General features: G+C 40.5%; 1 protein-coding gene and 2 long non-coding RNA genes across 3 annotated transcripts in view; 1 reads left to right on the top strand and 2 right to left on the bottom strand.

Moving 5' to 3' along the window:
* LOC134657860 (uncharacterized) overlaps positions 1–20,956 on the bottom strand; it is a 137,808-nt gene that overhangs the window by 16,839 nt on the left and 100,013 nt on the right. Inside the window, exons 2-8 of the mRNA XM_063513439.1 lie at positions 8,119–8,239; positions 7,361–7,481; positions 6,315–6,472; positions 3,889–4,072; positions 3,053–3,140; positions 2,153–2,281; positions 526–729 (exon numbers count right to left, since the gene is read on the bottom strand). Coding sequence (XP_063369509.1) covers positions 526–729; positions 2,153–2,281; positions 3,053–3,140; positions 3,889–4,072; positions 6,315–6,472; positions 7,361–7,481; positions 8,119–8,174 — 940 coding nt within the window. The 5' untranslated portion in view covers positions 8,175–8,239. The remainder of the gene's footprint in view (positions 1–525; positions 730–2,152; positions 2,282–3,052; positions 3,141–3,888; positions 4,073–6,314; positions 6,473–7,360; positions 7,482–8,118; positions 8,240–20,956) is intronic.
* Positions 1–20,956, bottom strand: part of LOC134657884 (uncharacterized) — a 116,452-nt gene that overhangs the window by 35,369 nt on the left and 60,127 nt on the right. The window contains exon 2 of the long non-coding RNA XR_010097652.1: positions 12,944–13,043. This is a non-coding gene — a long non-coding RNA (uncharacterized LOC134657884). The remainder of the gene's footprint in view (positions 1–12,943; positions 13,044–20,956) is intronic.
* The window catches only part of LOC134657885 (uncharacterized), a 186,171-nt gene that overhangs the window by 164,704 nt on the left and 511 nt on the right, over positions 1–20,956 (top strand). The gene's annotated exons all lie outside the window — the stretch shown is intronic.

Genomic DNA, 20,956 nt, shown 5'->3' with positions numbered 1-20,956 from the left:
ATCCGCGTTTTCAACCCCGAAAACCCCTATATAATAAATTTCATCGAAATCGTTAGAGCCGGTTCCGAGATCCTCAATATATACAGGGTTATATTTGAACCGTTGCCCTTATTGTGCGAGGTGATTAGGTAGGTCATACTGAACAACTTTTACTATGGGACCAACACCGAAATTCCAAAAAAAATTTGGCCTTCCCATAGAAAACGTCGACATCCACTCGACCAAAATGTATGAAACGGCGAAAAAATTTTTTGTGATTTCGGAGTTGGTCCCATAAAAAAAGTTGTTCAGTATGGCCTACCTAATCACCTCGCACAATATGGCTAACGGTCCAAATATAACCCTGTATATATGTTTTTTTTTTAATACCACATAGGTGGCAAACAAGCATACGGGCCGCCTGATGGTAAGCAGTTACCGTAGCCTATGGACGCCTGCAACTCCAGAGGTGTTGTGTGTATAAATAAATAAATATACAAGAATTGCTCGTTTTTAAAGGTATAAGATTAGGTACATGATACTCACGTATAGAGTAGGTGCTCTTAAGTCGCACCTGCTGTCGCGGTATAACAAACGACTCGGGGAAGAACACCCTCGCGTCGAAGCTGAGGGGTCTCTTGTCGTTCGGCTTGGACCCGGACCCGGACGAGGAGGTCCCGGACAGCGTGCCCGGGGGCCTGTCCCCGGGGTAGTCCTTCAGGCGTCTCGGCTCTGCGTAGATTTTGTGCGCTGTGAAAAGGGAACAGTAATTAGAAGTTTTAAAAAGGATGGCGTGGGAGTAGAAACTAAATAAATGTATAGCGTTTTATAAATAAGTATTTTTAGGGTTTCGTACCTCAAAAGAAAAAAAAGCGGCCAAGTGCGAGTCGGACTCGCCCATGAAGGGTTCCGTATTTAGGCGATTTATGACGTATAAAAAAAAAACTACTTACTAGATCTCGTTCAAACCAATTTTCGGTGGAAGTTTACATGGTAATGTACATCATATATTTTTTTTAGTTTTATCATTCTCTTATTTTAGAAGTTACAGGGGGGGGGGGACACACATTTTACCACTTTGGACGTGTCTCTCGCGCAAACTATTCAGTTTAGAAAAAAATGATATTAGAAACCTCAATATCATTTTTGAAGACCTATCCATAGATACCCCACACGTATGGGTTTGATGAAAAAAAAATTTTTGAGTTTCAGTTCGAAGTATGGGGAACCCCAAAAATTTATTGTTTTTTTTCTATTTTTATGTGAAAATCTTAATGCGGTTCACAGAATACATCTACTTACCAAGTTTCAACAGTATAGTTCTTATAGTTTCGGAGAAAAGTGGCTGTGACATACGGACGGACAGACAGACGGACAGACGGACAGACGGACAGACGGACAGACAGACAGACATGACGAATCTATAAGGGTTCCGTTTTTTGCCATTTGGCTACGGAACCCTAAAAACGGGACTCTTAAAGGATCACTCGTGCGTCTGTCTGTCTGTCCGACCATTAAAACCCCCGGATAAATCTCCGAAACTACAAGGTCTACAATTTCTAAAAAAATACACAAAATACTTAGTTCTTTACCTATAGATGACAGGAAAACCTATTAGAAATGTGTAGTCAAGCGTGAGTCGGACTTGATGTAAGGAACCCTTGGAACGTGAGTCCGACTCGCACTTGGCCGGTTTTTTTGAAGAAAGCTCCAGTTACTTCGAGTAAATACTCGATTTCAAGGAAATCTAGGATTCGTATTCTCCCATTTTTCCCTATTGTCATCACGACCTAAGATGATGTGTATTAAGACCTAATTGTAACGTATTCTGGCAAATAAATATTTCTATTCTATTCTATTCCTTCTGATTGTGCTCTCTGTACCGTCTGAAATCGTTATTCTATAGCTGATCAACCAAATCTTGTCAGTAGAAAAAGGCGCGAAATTCAAATTTTCTATGGGACGATATCCCTTCGCGCCTACATTTTTCAAATTTGCCGCCTTTTTCTACTGTCAAGATTTGGTTGACCAAGTATAGCAATTCATATACAGAAATAGAGATTATTTATAACAGAATGTACCTAGATTTAATAATGTTTAAAAATTTGACGTGTAAAATGTATATTTTATGAATAAAACATTGAATTGAATTGAATTGAAACTTAGAACTTACTTGTATAATGCGGGGGATACATATTCTCCCTACTGTCAGCATGTCCCAGCAGCCTTCTGAGTGTGCTCTGGAGCCCCTCCCCCGCGCCGACGGTTCTGCGCGTACTTGTAACGCGACCCGTCGTGGCGTCTGCAATACAGACGTTTATTAGTTGAATGTTGTACCTATAGGGAGTATTACTGCAATGTTTTGCCGTCATAGTTCAGCACTATTGACTGGAGTATACCATAGAGTAACTTATACATACTCGTACTGTACCTTAAACTGTTTTTTGACAAGTTTTCACAGACAATCAAATATGACATTGATATATCAAGGCGGTTTGTTTACAATGGGCCGGGAAACGCGAAATCGAAACTTTGCTATCTGCCTCTTGATCGCTCAAATATGTAACAGTTAGATACTTAGATAACAAAATTTCGACTCTCTCGTTTGCGGTAGATCCTTAGATTGTGACTTATTGTGGGAGTGGCGCCCCCTACGCAGACTTTCGCGTAATATTCCCTATTGTTTGGTCATATAAATAATTCGTTTCACTTCTGTTCAAGCCACCTTTAACGTGACAATGGCAATGATTGGCTAGCAACTAATTGGTTTTCAAGCTACGCTCGTCTTTACACCTAAGTGTAAGGTCTGAGTGGACGCTGTAAGCGGAGCGTTCGGTAGGGCGTGCAGCGTGGCTGTGGGCTCACGCGTGATGTGAGCAGCGTGCACTAAGGCCGCTCCTATACGCTTGCATTTGGCCATTTGTTTAACATGCACGCCGCGCGCCCCGCCCCGCTGCACGCCCAACTCGAGCGTCCACTCAGGCCTTACACTAAGCCAGTAGCACAGAGTTCGCAGAGACTTCGTAGAGTGGAAGCGTATCGACAGTGTGCTGTGAGTTAGTGGTTTGCTTACAGGGATTGCAGCAGTCATTGTTGAGCGTACTGGAGCTGACCAGATGGCAGCCACCAGCAGCGATAGCTTGCCCCAAACCGCTGCTTACCTGTAAATTATATTTTTCTCAAAAATGGACGGCAAAGTCGACGTTGTCGGTTAAAAAATTGGTCGCGAAGTGCGTAGTTTATGGTCATTCAAAAAATTAAAAAGTTAAAAACATTGCAGTCTCGATTTCGGGACTGCAATGTTGCATACAAATTCCATTATTTAACGAGTTCCAAACTTTTTAAAACTTTAAATGGCCATATCAAATGAAGGTATAGGTCCATTAAACAGCCAAACAGATGATCAGCACTTATTATTATACGTGACTATTTAGGTGTCTCAAATACGTTGGCGTATTTTCAGCAGAAAAATACACTTCTTTTTTTTTTAAAGGCGGCAAGCAAAACTTTTTAATGGTTTTACCTTTTTCTGTGAAAATTAGAACGTTGCTTCTGTAAAATATATCTATTTCTTGCACCATTTTTGAGAAAAGCGCTATATATGACTCGGCTGGAAGGCTACTTGCTGGCTTCGGATTCAATTAAACGGACTCCCAAGGTCGTCCGTTTAAAACGAATCCTCAGCCTGCAAGTAGCTACTTCCGAACCTCGACAATAATGTACTATTATGGTACAGTCAATGTAGGTACCTATATAAGAATATAATTAAGTATTTATGTTTACAGTTGTGATCAAAGAGACTGACGCAGTGCGGTCAAATACTCTGCAAAACTATACAAATAGAAGAAAACATTAAGAATTATTTTGTCTGGAGTCTTTTGGCTACAATATTTCTAAAAATAAACTCACCCTAAGAGGCAGCTCCTGCTTTCGGTCTAGAACAGTCTCAGACTTGACGTAGAACGCCTTAGATTCAGCCAACATTTCGACGGCGCTCTTGCGCTTCTGCTGCGCGGGGGCGCGCGGCGCCAGCATGGCGTCCTTCTTGCGGGGAAGCTTGAAGCTCGCGAACAGGGAGTCTGCTAGACGCCGTCTGGAGATAAGACAGAAATAGTGCTATTAGAAATACATACTTACTATTACTTATAAGCGCTGGTAGCCTAGCGGTAAGAGCGTGCGACTTGCAATCCGGAGGTCGCGGGTTCAAACCCCGGCTCGTACCAATGAGTTTTTCGGAACTTATGTACGAAATATCATTTGATATTTACCAGTCGCTTTTCGGTGAAGGAAAACATCGTGAGGAAACCGAACTAATCCCAATAAGGCCTAGGTTACCCTCTGGGTTGGAAGGTCAGATGGCAGTCGCTTTCGTAAAAACTAGTGCCTACGCCAATTCCTCAGATTAGTTGCCAAGCGGATCCCAGCCTCCCATGCGCCGTGGAAAAATGCCGGGACAAAACGCGAGGAAGATGATGACTTACTATATCTAGATTCAGAATATTTCTGAATAGAATAATAAGTATGTATGAACATGCCATTCATACACCATTATGGCAAGGCGCTTGAATATATTCAAGCGCGTCGAGTGCAACTACAGAGGACTACCTTCACCGGCCTGATTTCATAGACGGGAGAAACGGGTTCTTTCAAACGAACTACGAACGTCCTCGGGCAGTCATATTCATATGGCCCACTTAAATATAAAATCGGGCGAAGCTCGAAATTCAAAGCCACCGTGCACGCTCCTATTTTGTAGTGGGAAGCGTCTTCTCTGACCTAACTTTATTGAAGAGACAGGAGTGTCAGTTTTTGATGGATTGCCTATAGAAATTATGGTATTCTCACCTGGGCGGCGACTCGAAGGACCTGGAGTATTCTTTATTATATTGCAGTCATGTTCATGTTACATTAGGTGTTACGATTTGAGAATGGTAGGTACATGACACCCTGTAAGGGCACTCAATATTTCTTAAGTCTAGGTAAGTATATGCATGCATCTTATATCAATATCAATAAAATCTGTATTTATAATTTTATACTTTATCGACGTTTATGCAGTATTAAATGTCACTCCTTTTATGAGAATAGTAAAAAATAATAAATTATCATGCTAATTAATATTAAATTTAGATGTCCAGGTTAATTTATAAATAGATTCAAACAATAGGCAATATGGTCACATTAATTAGTTATTATGTCGTTTTTTAGAGTGCATAAATGTCGATAAATGTTTACAATAATATTTTAATAGAACTTAATTAGTTTAATTTGGGTAAGTACATAGCATAGCATTATTCCAATGTTTGGTCATTCATCAAAATTCGTCTATTGTATAGTATGATTTTTCAAGAAGAAGCTTTTTAAGCGTATTTTTAAACTGTTTGTCGCACGGTTCCTGTTTTATACTGTCAGGGAGTTTATTTGTAATTATAATACATTGGTAGTAGGGCCCCCTTCTGCAGTACGAGGGTTCAGCCGCTGCTCTCTCGAACTTCTTCCTCACTTCCTCGACCTTGGACCAGCCCGACTCAACATTGAGCCGGCGGTTCACCGGGTGTTGTCTCTCTCTACTATAGCTGTCTCACCTGGGCGGCGACTCGAAGGACCTGGAGTACGAGGGTTCAGCCGCTGCTCTCTCGAACTTCTTCCTCACTTCCTCGACCTTGGATCAGCCCGACTCCACATTGAGCCGGCGGTTCACCGGGTGTTGTCTCTCTCTACTATAGCTGTCTCCCCTGGGCGGCGACTCGAAGGACCTGGAGTACGAGGGTTCAGCCGCTGCTCTCTCGAACTTCTTCCTCACTTCCTCGACCTTGGATCAGCCCGACTCCACATTGAGCCGGCGGTTCACCGGGTGTTGTCTCTCTCTACTATAGCTGTCTCACCTGGGCGGCGACTCGAAGGACCTGGAGTACGAGGGTTCAGCCGCTGCTCTCTCGAACTTCTTCCTCACTTCCTCGACCTTGGATCAGCCCGACTCCACATTGAGCCGGCGGTTCACCGGGTGTTGTCTCTCTCTACTATAGCTGTCTCACCTGGGCGGCGACTCGAAGGACCTGGAGTACGAGGGTTCAGCCGCTGCTCTCTCGAACTTCTTCCTCACTTCCTCGACCTTGGACCAGCCGGACTCCACATTGAGCCGGCGGTTCACCGGGTTTTGTCTCTCTCTACTGTAGCTGTCTCACCTGGGCGGCGACTCGAAGGACCTGGAGTACGAGGGTTCAGCCGCTGCTCTCTCGAACTTCTTCCTCACTTCCTCGACCTTGGACCAGCCCGACTCCACATTGAGCCGGCGGTTCACCGGGTGTTGTCTCTCTCTACTATAGCTGTCTCACCTGGGCGGCGACTCGAAGGACCTGGAGTACGAGGGTTCAGCCGCTGCTCTCTCGAACTTCTTCCTCACTTCCTCGACCTTGGACCAGCCCGACTCAACATTGAGCCGGCGGTTCACCGGGTTTTGTGCCGCATGCTTCGCTAGCTCTTCGCGCGTCCGCTGTAAGTCAAACTGAGCACGATATTTACTTGTTTTAAATAAGAACCTCATTATCATTAAACTAAGATAAGAAATTGAATGTTAAATTAGGTTGCGGGATTTCCCAATTGTAAAATGTGTTCAAAAATGCACCCGGACAAAAAATCTAGATAAGATTAGATAAGCTAATGCATATAAAATAGCAGTGACAGATTCATATTTTCAAAAACAACAACGGTACCTATTTATATCGTGAGATCGTGACGTCTAGCGGTACCACAGAAATATGAATAGCGAAACCCAAACTAGGCTGAGCCTGTATCTTGAGGCCCTGGAGTTGGAGTGCTAATATGTCAGCCAGATTCGATACAAGCAGGTATAAGATTAACAAGAAGAAAGAAAATACTAGCTAAAGGCTTCGTCACACAGGCGCGTGAGCCGGCGGCGGTGAGCGTTTTATGCGTAAAGCGGCGCGCCAAACGCTCACGCCCCGCCCCTAAAACACGCCTGTGTAACGGAGCCTTTACTATTCCAGACACGACAACCAGGTTTTGTCCATTTTGTCTCGTAATTATTGTGGGTGGATCAACTATTTCTTGTTGTTATTCTGTCCGGTCAGCCAAGAGACAATAGTAGCATAGTTTGTTAGAAGACATTGTACACCACCTTCTTCTGACACGCTTGGTAGACGACCCTCAATGGAAAGGGTTTATAAGTTTCACAAAAAAGCGTGTTTGGAGAATTTAAATGCCTAAACATCAGGTTTTAATGAGTGGCCCAGGGGAACGTAACCATGGCAATGAGTGACAAGAAAACGTTGATTCACCCTTGTAATGAACGCCGAGCGTCTAGCGTCAAAGAAATTTTCACAAAAATGCGTCCAAAGGGCTGAAAATAGTAAAAAGATACCTTGACGGAGACTTCAGGTATGGCGGGGCGCGGGCGCGGCTCGCGGCATCTCTCCACGAACTGGCGACGCCGCAGGGAGAGGGTCGCCGACGCCAGCCGCTCCTCCTCGTCGTCTAGGCACCTGGAAGTGAGAGGAACAGATTTAGATGTTGATTTGACCAATAGTTGGGGCATTATCTATGAAAAGGGACCTTATTGTCGATGGCGCTTACGCCGCACAGCGTCGCGCGGCATTGTATTTATATCGGAGCATCGTTAATAATGGCTTAAGCGTCATCGATAATAAGGTCCCTTTTCATGGATAACGTCACAATTACGAACATAGGAGCATTCAATAACCACATATTTTACAGAATGCCCGATATACGTCAAGATGTACAGCCCGAAAATAAGAACGCAAGCTCTTAACGATTTATAAAAATAGAGGTCATGTCCATTAAGGTTTAAGTCTAATATGTCTGTTTATGATCTAACTAGCGACCCGCCCCGGCTTCGCACGGGTTAACAAATTATACATAAACCTTCCTCTTGAATCACTCTATCTATAAAAAACAAACCGCATCTAAATCCGTTGCGTAGTTTTAAAGATCTAAGCATACATAGGGACAGACAGCGGGAAGCGACTTTGTTTTGTACTATGTAGTGATATGTGAAACTACTAGACGCCACGCTGTACGCTCCGCCGAGCGCTCCGCTGGACGCTCGCTACTGAGGCCGATTCATAGCAGCGACCTAGATAATCGCATGAAGGGACTCACCTAGCGGGCTGCGCGAGGTGCGACCGGCACGGCTGGTAGCAGGAGAGCGCAGCCATGTCGGGTGCCTCGATCCACACATCATTCGGCAAACCAGCCCGAACACCACCGCCGAGTCTGATATCTGAAATAGAAGAAACAGCCTGTTATTCCAGTTGCTTTGCTTGTGCACATTGAATGGACGCTCTAGCAGACCATCCAGCGCGGCATTCATGTTAGAATTTAAGCTGCCTTTGCACAGACCTGAATAGTACAAAGTGAAGGAGTAATAAAACGTCATATTTTCATAGAAATTTGACATCAATGATGACATTACCACAGTTTGTCATTACAAATGCCGTGCAGAGTTAGCATGGTCTGACATTAAACAATGCGAGCCATCTCAATGCTCTCAACGTACGCTGCATGGACGCTCGACGCCACGCTGCAAGATTCGCTGGACGCTCCTCACTGAGACCATACATTAATTCAATAAATATATATATCTACTTAGTAACATAGTAACAGTTCCTAGAAATAAATGAAATTATGTGTTGAATAGAGGTTTAGTTTCCTATTTGCCGTAGTATTGTCATTGTACAATTATGTATATAAAACCAGACTTACACCAAGTCATGTCCGTCTAAAACAAAGAGAACTCAGTCCATTATGATTTATAGAAACAGACAGACAGATTGACACTTCTATGCGATTATTGTTCAACTGTACATTCACTGGTGTGTCCATACAACGGGCTAGTTCAATAAAAATAGAGAGCTGCAGGGGTCAATGGAGCAAAAGTTAATAGAAAAGATGACACGTGAAAACAAATTGATGGATTACATTTGAACTAAGTATACGTGTGTTATACTACATTACATATACCTAGGGAGGTGAATTCGTAAATGCTCCAGCTCGCAGGTGTTTGTATAAATATGCGATCTGGGGCTTTACGAATTACCGCCCGTGGTTTGTCTAAAGTTTTACGTCTTGCCTTGGCCAGGAAGTGAGATTTCTTCTCGCGTAGCGGTGACGTAAAAGTCTTTATAACGAACGGTGCAAACAATGTGCGAATGTGATCGAAATATATTATTATGTCTCAATTTTTGTAATGATATAAATAATATTTATGTTAGATCCAAATCATCCAAATAGTGCCACCGGTAATATTACAATTTACATACACGTAAATCTATCTATCTTAATGATCTTAATTGACGTTCTTACATCAAGTACCTAACATTAAAAAAAAACAAATTATTCTATAAAACAAAAATGTACTTCCATCACGGAAGAGGTTAATTTTCGTTCCTTGGCAATGCAATATCCCGGTAAAAAATTGATAAAATCAAGCCACGCCAAATGCTGCTATTTCACTTTCTAAAGTGATAAAAATTGCGTTCTAAAATCACATCACACGATAACAAAAGGCTGAAAGCCAGGTGCGAACGCGGCTACCGTATAATTTAATTTGTTATAATTAATGCGTTATTAAAACAAAAGTGCGTCCCAGTTCCAAAAACGTATGAGCATTTTATTCATTATTGGGACGGTTATTACGAGTATTTAGCTCAGAAGCGAATAGACGGAAGTCCAATATCTACTTATACAAGGTAAACCAAAAAGAAGTCGGAAGGGCCAAAATAAAACGAGTCGCCCAAAAATACGTTTTTTCCAACCCGCATTGGGCCATCGTGGGGACTATAGCCCAAGCCCTCTCGCACATGAGAGTAGGCCTGTGCCCAGCAGTGGGACATATATAGGCTGAATTCTTACGTTTTGTTTCAATTAAATTATGAAGTTTTAGACGCATGAGATTTTTAAAAAAACGTTAAATACGTAAAATATACCAAAAAAAATTGTTACGTATTTTTGGGCCATCCTGTATTATGAATTAAGAAAATATGGTCCCACGAAAGTTCACATGTCAACAACGGCGATCGCTATTATCTCCTTCAGTAGTCTCAGTTCCGCCGCGACGCGCTTTTCTATTCGCTAGGTGCACGACGGTGCTGCCCTCATTTTGTCGGCTTATGGAGTAAAATTAGTTCAAGCGGCTGCCGCTCGCATTAATGTGCGACATGCCATAAGATTACATGTGTTTGTTTGTGACAATCAGCGCCACTTCTCCCTCCACCGACTTTGCACCTTGCCAATAGACGACTAGCACATACGCCCAAACGGCAGTAAAGCACCACATTTATAATTGCTCATCGGCGCATTCGTTACTGGTCCATTGTTGCAACAATAAAATGCCGACCCGAATGTTTCGGACAAAAGGTGTGGAACGTCTGGCCGGCGGACATTCGTAATTGCGAGGCGTTGTTTGCTGGCGTTTCTTTTGCATGGCTGACGCTAGCTTATATTTTTATTTTGTGTACAGTCAGGTGCGCTATATTTGCGATAGTACCGCTCTCACTCTTAAAAAGATCTTGACGACCTATCCTCACAGGCAGACGGTTCATATACATATATTTTATTAATACTATAATAAGCGTCGCGTTGCGTCGATAACTGGCGGGAGATGGCACCGGATCGAGACAACTGGCGTGTACTCGTGTCGGAGGCCAAGACTCATTTTGGGTCGCTGCGCCATTAAGTAAGTAATACTAATATGCTTCACGAAGAAAGCTCGTGGGCCCTGGGAAAAGAAGAGCTAATTTGTGATTAATTTCCAAATATCTTTGCTACGTTAATAAACAGGACAGAACAGCGTGTCATGTTAAGGCTCTCTAACTTCCAGATTAACTCTTATAAGTTAAAACATAACTTCCCTATGTTTTCCACCATTGTCATAGTTTCTCATACATAATTGCCAGTTAATCGCGTCATGGGTAAAACTAGACTTGACGTACTTTCGTTTTCCCGAGAATCGTAACTTTCTAGGTTAACGTATCGCGCTAACATCTAGATTACCTATAGTGCTCGCTTGGACACTAGAGTAGACTTATGCGAATAGGTAGGCTAATATAAAATGTTCATTTACAATTTCATCAGCTATTAAGTATGCAAAATTAGGGGGACCACTAGCGGGCGCAGCATGGTTCCATTTTTATCGCCTGTCACAATGCCCGTCACTATGGGTCCCCCTAATTTTGCATACTTAGCACTTACATACTCGTTAGAACGTGACAGGCATGATGAGAAGCGATAGAAATGCGACCGTGCTACCGCCGCAAGATGGCAGGCCTCCACCGGTAGAAGCGATAAACACTTTCATCTCCATTTTGACCACGTTAGGACTTAATTGAATTTCAAAAAATCCTTTCTTAGTGGAGCGTAAGAACATTTGAAGAATAATTATTAGGTTTCAACTTCATCATTTCAATCATTTCATCTATCTGGAGTGAGAAAGTATTAGTAATCGTAGGTTAATACCTAATTGCTAGGCAGAGTGATGGCCGGTGGACTAAACTGTTAACAGAATGGTGGCCGTTTTCGGACGACAGAAACGCCTGGCGTCCGTTGGCTCGTTGGGTGGACGACATCCGGAAGATTGCGGGTCACTTCTGGATGAGATTAGCTTAGGACCGGGACAAGTGGCGTACTAGAAGAGAGGCCTGTGCTCAGCAGTGGGCGATAAAGGGCTGATATAAAGAATACCTAATACGATGGAAATCCATCTCACCATATATGATGGTAACTGCTCTTGATATGGTTTTTATAATAGTAGCAGTTAATTTAGCCGTTATAAATGGACAACATCGCCTATATAAGCTATAAGTATCGGTCAAGTTTAATAAAAACGTTACATGACTCACTGTAGCATTGAAGTTAGATTGCGCAAGCGGCTCTCAACGGCTGGTATTCGTTAGATCTCTTTGACTCTTACGCCGTTTTAAAATATATAAGAGTTAACAAGCGGTGAAATCAATTTTCAAATTGGTTATCGATTTGGCGAACTTTCCAGACAGTTTGATCTGATTGGTCTGGTAACATCGGTGGGCAACTATTTACTAGGAATACCATAGGTATTACATTTTTTTGAAGTAAAAACTTCTTTAGCGGCGCTGTGCACTTTTTGAGGTGGGGAAAAATGTTAAACTCGAGACAGCGTAAGACGCTATCGAAAAACTTTTACATGTACCTAATGTCATTAAGTTTTTCTTTGAATAATTTTACGGTTTAGACTCACTTGTTTTAAGTCACTCGCGCGACATGTTTCGGAGTCTAAACCGTAAAATTATTCAATGTTAGTATGTCTCACAACAGTTTTTCTTTATTGATTTAAATGTCATCTAGTGAGTTTCGCTCTAACTGGTATTAATATAACTAGAGTACTAACAGTGATGTGCTTAGGGGTTTCAAGTAATTAACGCTAACGCTAGATGGCGTTAACCCCAATTATACATAGTGCATTTTGCACTTGTCATTGAGTTTTCACTTCTGCCGGCACTTACTGAGTGCAACCCGTTGTTTTTTTTTATTAGGGTTCCGTAGCCAAATGGCAAAAAACGGAACTCTTATGGATTCGTCATGTCTGTCTGTCTGTCCGTCTGTCTGTCCGTCCGTATGTCACAGCCACTTTTTTCCGAAACTATAAGAACTATACTGTTGAAACTTGGTAAATAGATGTATTCTGTGAACCGCATTAATATTGTCACATAAAAATTGAAAAAAAAAAAAAAATTTTGGGGGTTCCCCAGACTTAGAACTGAAACTCAAAAAAAAAATTAATCAAACCCATATGTGTAGGGTATCTATGGATAGGTCTTCAAAAATGATATTGAGGTTTCTAATATCATTTTTTTCTAAACTGAATAGTTTGCGGGAGAGACACTTCCAAAGTGGTAGAATGTGTGTCCCCCCCCCCCTCCCTGTAACTTCTAAAATAAGAGTATGATAAAACTAAAAAAAATATATGATATACATTACCATGCAAACTTCCACCGAAAATTGGTTTGAACGAGATCTAGTAAGTAGTTTTTTTTAAATACGTCATAAATCCCCTTAATACGGAACCCTTCATGGGCGAGTCCGACTCGCACTTGGCCGCTTTTTGCTTAATTAGACTATTTGTCCGCTCGTTTGCCTCCTAAATATATCACAAAAACCCACATCAAAGATTGTCAGTTAGGTACAGTAGAGTTGCGTGTAGACTACGAGTACCCTCAGGAGTCGCGACCATGTATAGGTAATATGTCGTTACGATGTATCGGAAAACTCGTACGCTTGGCTAAACCCCCGCACGTGGCGGCTTATGTCAGTAGTAAACAAGTAATGGACGGGAGCAGTCACAGTATGTGTACCCATAGCAGTAGCCAGTCTAAGTCCGTCACAAAATAATCCAAAATGTTAGTCTCTATTTTATAAACTTTTAAGAGTTTTAAGCAGTGTTGTGAATAACGCTTATTTTTTGGCTTAAAGACTCGACTATACTTATTTGAGAATTGTATTTATTTATTTTACACGTATGGATGTAAGAAATCGTCTTTGCCGCCTTTGAGGCGTTTTAAGCTTCGAGAGTCTTAAGGGTTAGAGTCTTTTTAAGACTCTGAATGAGCGTTATTCACAACACTAGTTTTAAGCGAATGACATATAATCCCCTTTGCTTTGTCGCCTTTTGTAATGGGGTTCGTTTGTGTCAAATCCGGTAGTTCTGATTTTCTGCAGACTTGTTTATGATGATGTCAATGAATAATCCAAGTTTGTGACCTCGAGCGCCGAACGCAACTTTGTCAAAAATCTAAAAAAAACCGCGAAAATTTCGTTTTTTTTAGATTTGGGCGTTGAGCGATTATAACCCTAAAGGACTAGTTTTTGATAGTAACTTTTCAAGACGTTTTTAAAGTGGGGTCCCGACGGTCCCGTTGTTTCCCATAAAGTTTTAAGTCATAATGTATTGTTTGTCATATTATCATTAGTCATAAAACTGAAACCGTTAACATTTCAGGATTTTCGTTAGGTTATCCTATAGATAGGTTAGGTTAGTTTAGGTTTGTTTTATGGCAATCCTGAAAAGTGACGCGTTTCTGAACCAAATGAATTATGACTAACGAAAATGCGGGCAAACAATACATTATGGCTTAAAACTATTTGGGAAACCATAGAGACCCTTTTAAAGTAGACTAAATTTGGTATTCTAAATCGATGGATGCAAATTATTTCGTTTGGTCACTTATTCGCATTTGTTATAGGATTTATAGGTTATATAAAATTTTGACACGAGTCGTAGCAAATATTTTAGACGGGACCGTATACATATACTGTGTGAAAACTCACTCGGGTCGGATCGAGTTTCGTATGTTTGTGTACCTTTCAGCCGGGGAACCCGATTCTGCCTGGATTGGAGTAAAATGATGTTTATTTGCGGGAGGCGGCTCACGCTAAGTAGGTTTTACGGGGGCCACGTGTAGATGTCGGTTTTCGTTCGCGCTAGAAAGTTATTGAACAAATAATAGTTATTTGTACAACAAGTGATCAAAGTTTGATATTTCTTCGAGTGCTTATTTTGAGTCCCGTGCAAGCGAAAGATTCTATAATAGATCTCTATCTAATCTAATTTAGAATCTTGAGCGTAGTAAGGGACTCAAAAGCGCACGAGATGTAAATAACTTTGATCTCGTGTAGTACACAACATTTTTCACCTCAGCGCAGTGAGAACATACCTATTAGACAACTTGAAAAATGTAATCCTTGTTCATCACTTAATACCTGCACTCATGTTTTCTTAACATATACAAACAATTAAGTTTAATTACCGCAATGGAACACAAAAACAAAACGTAATAATAAATTCCATTAAAATAATATAGAAATAACAAACATTAACTAACAATTCAATCGACAATTTAAAAAAAAAATCTTTGTAAGATACGGTCCGAATTGCGGATACGTACTATTTGTCAACTATGGTAGAAATTCTTAAAAGTAAAATAATTAATTTTGCGTGATGATCTGTGTATTTTTTGAGTTCGTTATTTTAATTGTACAATAAAATACCTAAAATATAGTATTTTATCAGTTTTTATCAAATCTTAAACTTTATTTTTATTTATTAATTATTAAGAATTCATACTCGTACGTGGTTTGGAACGATGCGGTCTGAAGTTTTTCGGGGGTCTATTATAAACCGTGAATATACTGTTGAATGTTGTTTTAACTTTTTTTTGTCTATTTCTTTTTGCTAACAGTGTGAAAGGGACAGAGATAATAGAACCCAAGTATTTCGAACTTTTATTAGACCCCGCATGTTGAAATGATATTTGACTATAAAGGTCACTTGAATGTCATTTTGTCTCACTCAGTGAGCAAAATCGCATTTTGCTCACTGTTTTTAAGAATCAAAGTACCCTTGTTCGAGCTGCTGAGGTGAAAATAAAATTTTCATCACAGTTGCTCGAAAAATATCTTGTTTTATGCAGGTGTGGTGTACTGAAGGACAAAGGTCTATTATATTGTTCCCGCGGAAGTTATGGAGTGTAAAAAAAGCGGCCAAGTGCGAGTCGGACTCGCCCATGAAGGGTTCCGTATTTAGGCGATTTATGACGTATTAAAAAAAAAACTACTTACTAGATCTCGTTCAAACCAATTTTCGGTGGAAGTTTACATGGTAATGTACATCGTATATTTTTTTTAGTTTTATCATTCTCTTGATTTATAAGTTACAGGGCCCCCCCCCCTGTAACTTCTAAATCAAGGACACACATTTTACCACTTTGGAAGTGTCTCTCGCGCAAACTATTCAGTTTAGAAAAAAATGATATTAGAAACCTCAATATCATTTTTGAAGACCTATCCATAGATACCCCACACGTATGGGTTTGATGAAAAAAAAAACGTTTTGAGTTTCAGTTCGAAGTATGGGGAACCCCAAAAAATTATTGTTTTTTTTTTCTATTTTTGTGTGAAAATTTTAATGCGGTTCACAGAATACATCTACTTACCAAGTTTCAACAGTATAGTTCTTATAGTTTCGGAGAAAAGTGGCTGTGACATACGGACGGACAGACAGACGGACAGACAGACAGACATCATGTCATGTCATTTGGCTACGGAACCCTAAAAACGACTTACTAGATCTCATTCAAACCAATTTTCGGTGGAAGTTTGCATCGTAATATGCATCATATATTTTTTTTAGTTTTATCATTCTCTTATTTTAGAAGTTACAGGGGGGGGGGGACACATTTTACCACTTTGGTAGTGTCTCTCGCGCAAACTATTCAGTTTAGAACAATATGATATTTAGAAATTTGTTTAGAAATCTCAATATCATTTTTGAAGACCTATCCATAGATACCCCACACGTATGGGTTTGATGAATGATTTTTTTTGAGTTTCAGTTCTAAGTATGGGGAACACCCTAAAAAATTTGTTTTTTTCTATTTTTGTGTGAAAATCTTAATGCGGTTCACAGAATACATCTACATACTTACCAAGTTTCAACAGTATAGGTCTTATAGGTTCGGAAAAAAGTGGCTGTGACATACGGACGGACGGACAGACAGACAGACAGACATGACGAATCTATAAGGGTTCCGTTTTTTGCCATTTGGCTACGGAACCCTAAAAATGATATTAGAAACCTCAATATCATTTTTGAAGACCTATCCATAGATACCCCACACGTATGGGTTTGATGAAAAAAAAAATTTTTGAGTTTCAGTTCGAAGTATGGGGAACCCCAAAAAATTATTGTTTTTTTTTCTATTTTTGTGTGAAAATCTTAATGCGGTTCACAGAATACATCTACTTACCAAGTTTCAACAGTATAGTTCTTATAGTTTCGGAGAAAAGTGGCTGTGACATACGGATACGGACGGACAGACAGACGGACAGACGGACAGACAGACAGACAGACAGACAGACATGACGAATCTATAAGGGTTCCGTTTTTTGCCATATGGCTACGGAACCCTAAAAAGCAATTAAGTATGATTATATATTATACGAGGCATTTGAGAACTCAGAAAATCAGTAAACCCCCGACATCTTTTTTATGATTTTCTTATAATATGTAATCAGCTGTCACCAATGTAGTGTTCTCTATATAGGTACGTATACTAAATAAATGACATTCGGTCTCTCTTTACATTTGGCATCTAAGGTATCTACAGGTATCTCGTCTGTCTGGCCAACTCCATTGTAACGCCTGCAAAATAATTCGGCCTGGCCAGCCACATCCGGGCCCATAATAGGCGTTAGTCCATAACTGCTGAGGTCGCCGTCATCGAAATCGACGAGGAGGACTATATATTCTATATATAAATGACATTCAAAACATGTCCAAGCCATTCTGCAGCCCGGTACATTAGGTACCTACATTTATATAGGAGCAAATTCGACGCTTCGTTTCTGTAATAGCTGCATTAGCTTCAAAATGTAAAATAGCGGCTTAGCTAATGTTTTAATTAACTCCAGCAGGCTCGGTTGGGACTCAATTCCCGTAGCTCACCACGGGTCAGTCAGATAATAGTACAGGCCAACCATCATATAAGTATAGGCCACGCATGGAGACGATTAGAAACGACGAAATGAGCATGAAATCTCAAGAATTGAGACAGATAGCAGTGGTTGTTAATTACGGAACTCTAATGCAACGAACCTCGGGGTCTCTTTATACTGGACTAACCTAAGTCTGATAAAAGCAATTGGAATAGCAGCCATATTGGCGCCAGGCCAACTGGCTGTGACCCTAATTACACCTGTGCTTGTTCAGTGCATATTGAATTTCTGGCCCCTATTTCAGTAACTTTTAACCTTTTAACCGCCATGATTCTCCCAAAAAACAGCCAAGTGCGAGTCGGACTCGCGCACGAAGGGTACCAAAAAACGGCAATAAAATCACGTTCGTTGTAGGAATGCCCATGCGTCGTATGGAAGCCCCAATTAAAGATTGTCATTATTCTGTTTTTAGTATTTGTTGTTATAGCGGCAACAGAAATAATCATCAAAATTTCAACTGCCTAGCTATCACGGTTCATGATATATAGCCTGTAGACAGACACATAGACGGACAGACAGACAGTGAAGTCTTAGATGGCAGAGCGCTGGAGTATCGATCCAGAGGTCGTGAGTTCAAGAATCACCCAAGGCAGTATTTTTTTTTACTTTTAAATTTATTCTAAGCTTAATAGCATCGTTCGCAGACGTTTCTACTTGTTAAAAATTAAAGTCAGTATAATAGTATAATCAACTCACTGATACTAAGTACTTACTAAGTACAGTTGCGTCTGTTTGGTTCTGGACTGAATGCTGTTGACCTAACTGTTGTTGCTTTTGTGCTCAGATTGTAACACAAAAACATTCAGCTCGTCATAGATTGGCTTTACTTAGTTATTCCGGTAGAACTTGTAGAAGGGAAATAACTACGGAAAATTGGCACAATTTTTAAAATATCATAATACTGAGGCAAGCCAAGGTGGCCAAGATGACAACCCGATTGAAAACGCAAATAATAGGGAATAGTCACGTAACTTTTCGTAGCGTCTAGAATTCTAGATGCTAAAAAATTACAGCTGTCATCCCTATACATTTTTAGTGTACCGCACAAACTTTGTTCGCGATACACTTAGAGGATCACATCGGTCATGCAAATCAGTTAAATGTATTTTTTTTTCATTTGTCGTTCATAACTCAGGAACATTTATGATGAACACACAAATAAATGCTCTTTTTAACGCGGGACCTCCTGATTTGTAGGCACGGTTACTACCACACCGTTTTTTAGGGTTCCGTAGCCAAATGGCAAAAAACGGAACCCTTATAGATTCGTCATGTCTGTCTGTCTGTCTGTCCGTCTGTCCGTCTGTCTGTCCGTCCGTATGTCACAGCCACTTTTCTCCGAAACTATAAGAACTATACTGTTGAAACTTGGTAAGTAGATGTATTCTGTGAACCGCATTAAGATTTTCACACAAAAATAGAAAAAAAACAATAAATTTTTGGGGTTCCCCATACTTCGAACTGAAACTCAAAAATTTTTTTTTCATCAAACTATACGTGTGGGGTATCTATGGATAGGTCTTCAAAAATGATATTGAGGTTTCTAATATCATTTTTTTCTAAACTGAATAGTTTGCGCGAGAGACACTTCCAAAGTGGTAAAATGTGTGTCCCCCCCCCCCGTAACTTCTAAAATAAGATAATGATAAAACTAAAAAAAATATATGATATACATTACCATGTAAACTTCCACCGAAAATTGGTTTGAACGAGATCTAGTAAGTAGTTTTTTTTATACGTCATAAATCGCCTAAATACGGAACCCTTCGTGGGCGAGTCCGACTCGCACTTGGCCGCTTTTTAATAGATAGAGTGGTTCAAGAGGAAGGTTTATGTATAATTTGTTAACCCGTGCGAAGCCGGGGCGGGTCGCTAGTATTGTATATAGCACTGGTTACTTAGGTACTTAAATCGGAACAGCTGACAGCCCTACGGAGTAACGGAGAAGCGATGTTGAAAAATGAATGGTCGAAGATCGATATCAATGAAGCGCTGGAGTCTGAACTGTCCAGAGCATAAGCTGAAGCGATTTAACTATCTCATTAATAAAACTTGGAAAACCGTTGTAATATTTTGTCTCTTTCTGACAAAAACAAATGTATAAATGACGGATAGGATATAAACGTTCATATTATAATATAATAAACTTATTTGATTACTTTTGGCTTTACTTTCGCATTTATATATTAACACTTTCGGTGCCGGGCGCGCCCCGTTTCCAGTACAAAATGAACACACACACACACACGTGTTCTCAGCAGTGAATGTGTTAAATAGGGTTGACGACGCAAACCTATTCAACGTTGTAAGAAACTAACAACGATGTGTTTTGGGGAAATCAGGTGGACACGAGTTCGGGGCACAATGGATATAAGTGGAAACTCGTCACATTTCTTCAAATTTTTAAGGAAGATCGACCATATTTACCCCTTACGTTCATGGTATCAAGTCCAGACTCTCTAGTAATAGTTGTACGTTAGACAAAAGTATCAAAAAAGCTACTTCTTATGCCTTAACCCACACGTTAATCTAATATGCCGCTTCGTAACCCACGCCACGGCCGCAGTTCAAACAACGCCGATTTTGATTACACACACACACACACACACACACACACACACACACACACACACACACACACACATTCATTACAATGCCTACAGATAATACATCGACACAGTTAACTGAACTTGAACTTTATTGCATCCAAATAAGGACTAATAAAGGTTAGTCAAATGTGCTGCTGTTAGTATAAAATAATGTTAACTGAACTTCAACCTTATTGCATACAGATAAGGTCCACCAAACGTCAATTAAAACCGTTACCTTTCGACGACGGCATAGGTAATGTAAACGGTTTTCAACTTCAACACAATAGAGTAAGGTGGTAAATTACGTAGTTACGGTGAATAGTATTGCACAAATAGATCGTTCGGACACTTCGGACGATTCTTTCATAAATGAACTTCTATTTAAGGATGATCATATCAATATCTCTTCGGCGGTTTCACTTTTGACTGAACAGCTGTCTTTCTAGGGCGGCTGTTTTCAAAAAGCAGACTTTGACCCAGTGGTCAAAGTCTGCTTTTTGAAATCATGTCCATGTGTGGTTTTTAAAGACACCCGTCAAAAAGTCTACCATAATGTCCATAATGCAAGCAAGTTAGACCACATATTGTGACTTGTGACGATACACTAGTGTTCAGCTTCAGCATGTATTTTATTTAACGCTAGCGACCCGCCCCAGCTTAGCACGGGTTAACAAATTATACCACGTGTCCCAAAATTCAACGATAAGCTGGCACCAGAAGATGGACCTGCTCATCGTGCTGCTGCTGGACTCGAGGAAAAAAAAGAAAAAATATATATCTCAATTTATTATGGAATTACAAAAATACAGAAAATCGGCACCCCT

The sequence above is a fragment of the Cydia amplana genome, chromosome 21, assembly GCF_948474715.1.
Source record: "Cydia amplana chromosome 21, ilCydAmpl1.1, whole genome shotgun sequence".
NCBI classification, from domain to species: domain Eukaryota; kingdom Metazoa; phylum Arthropoda; class Insecta; order Lepidoptera; family Tortricidae; genus Cydia; species Cydia amplana.
Note: the sequence above shows the minus strand (reverse complement) of the source record. Positions and strands in the feature narration are given on the sequence as shown.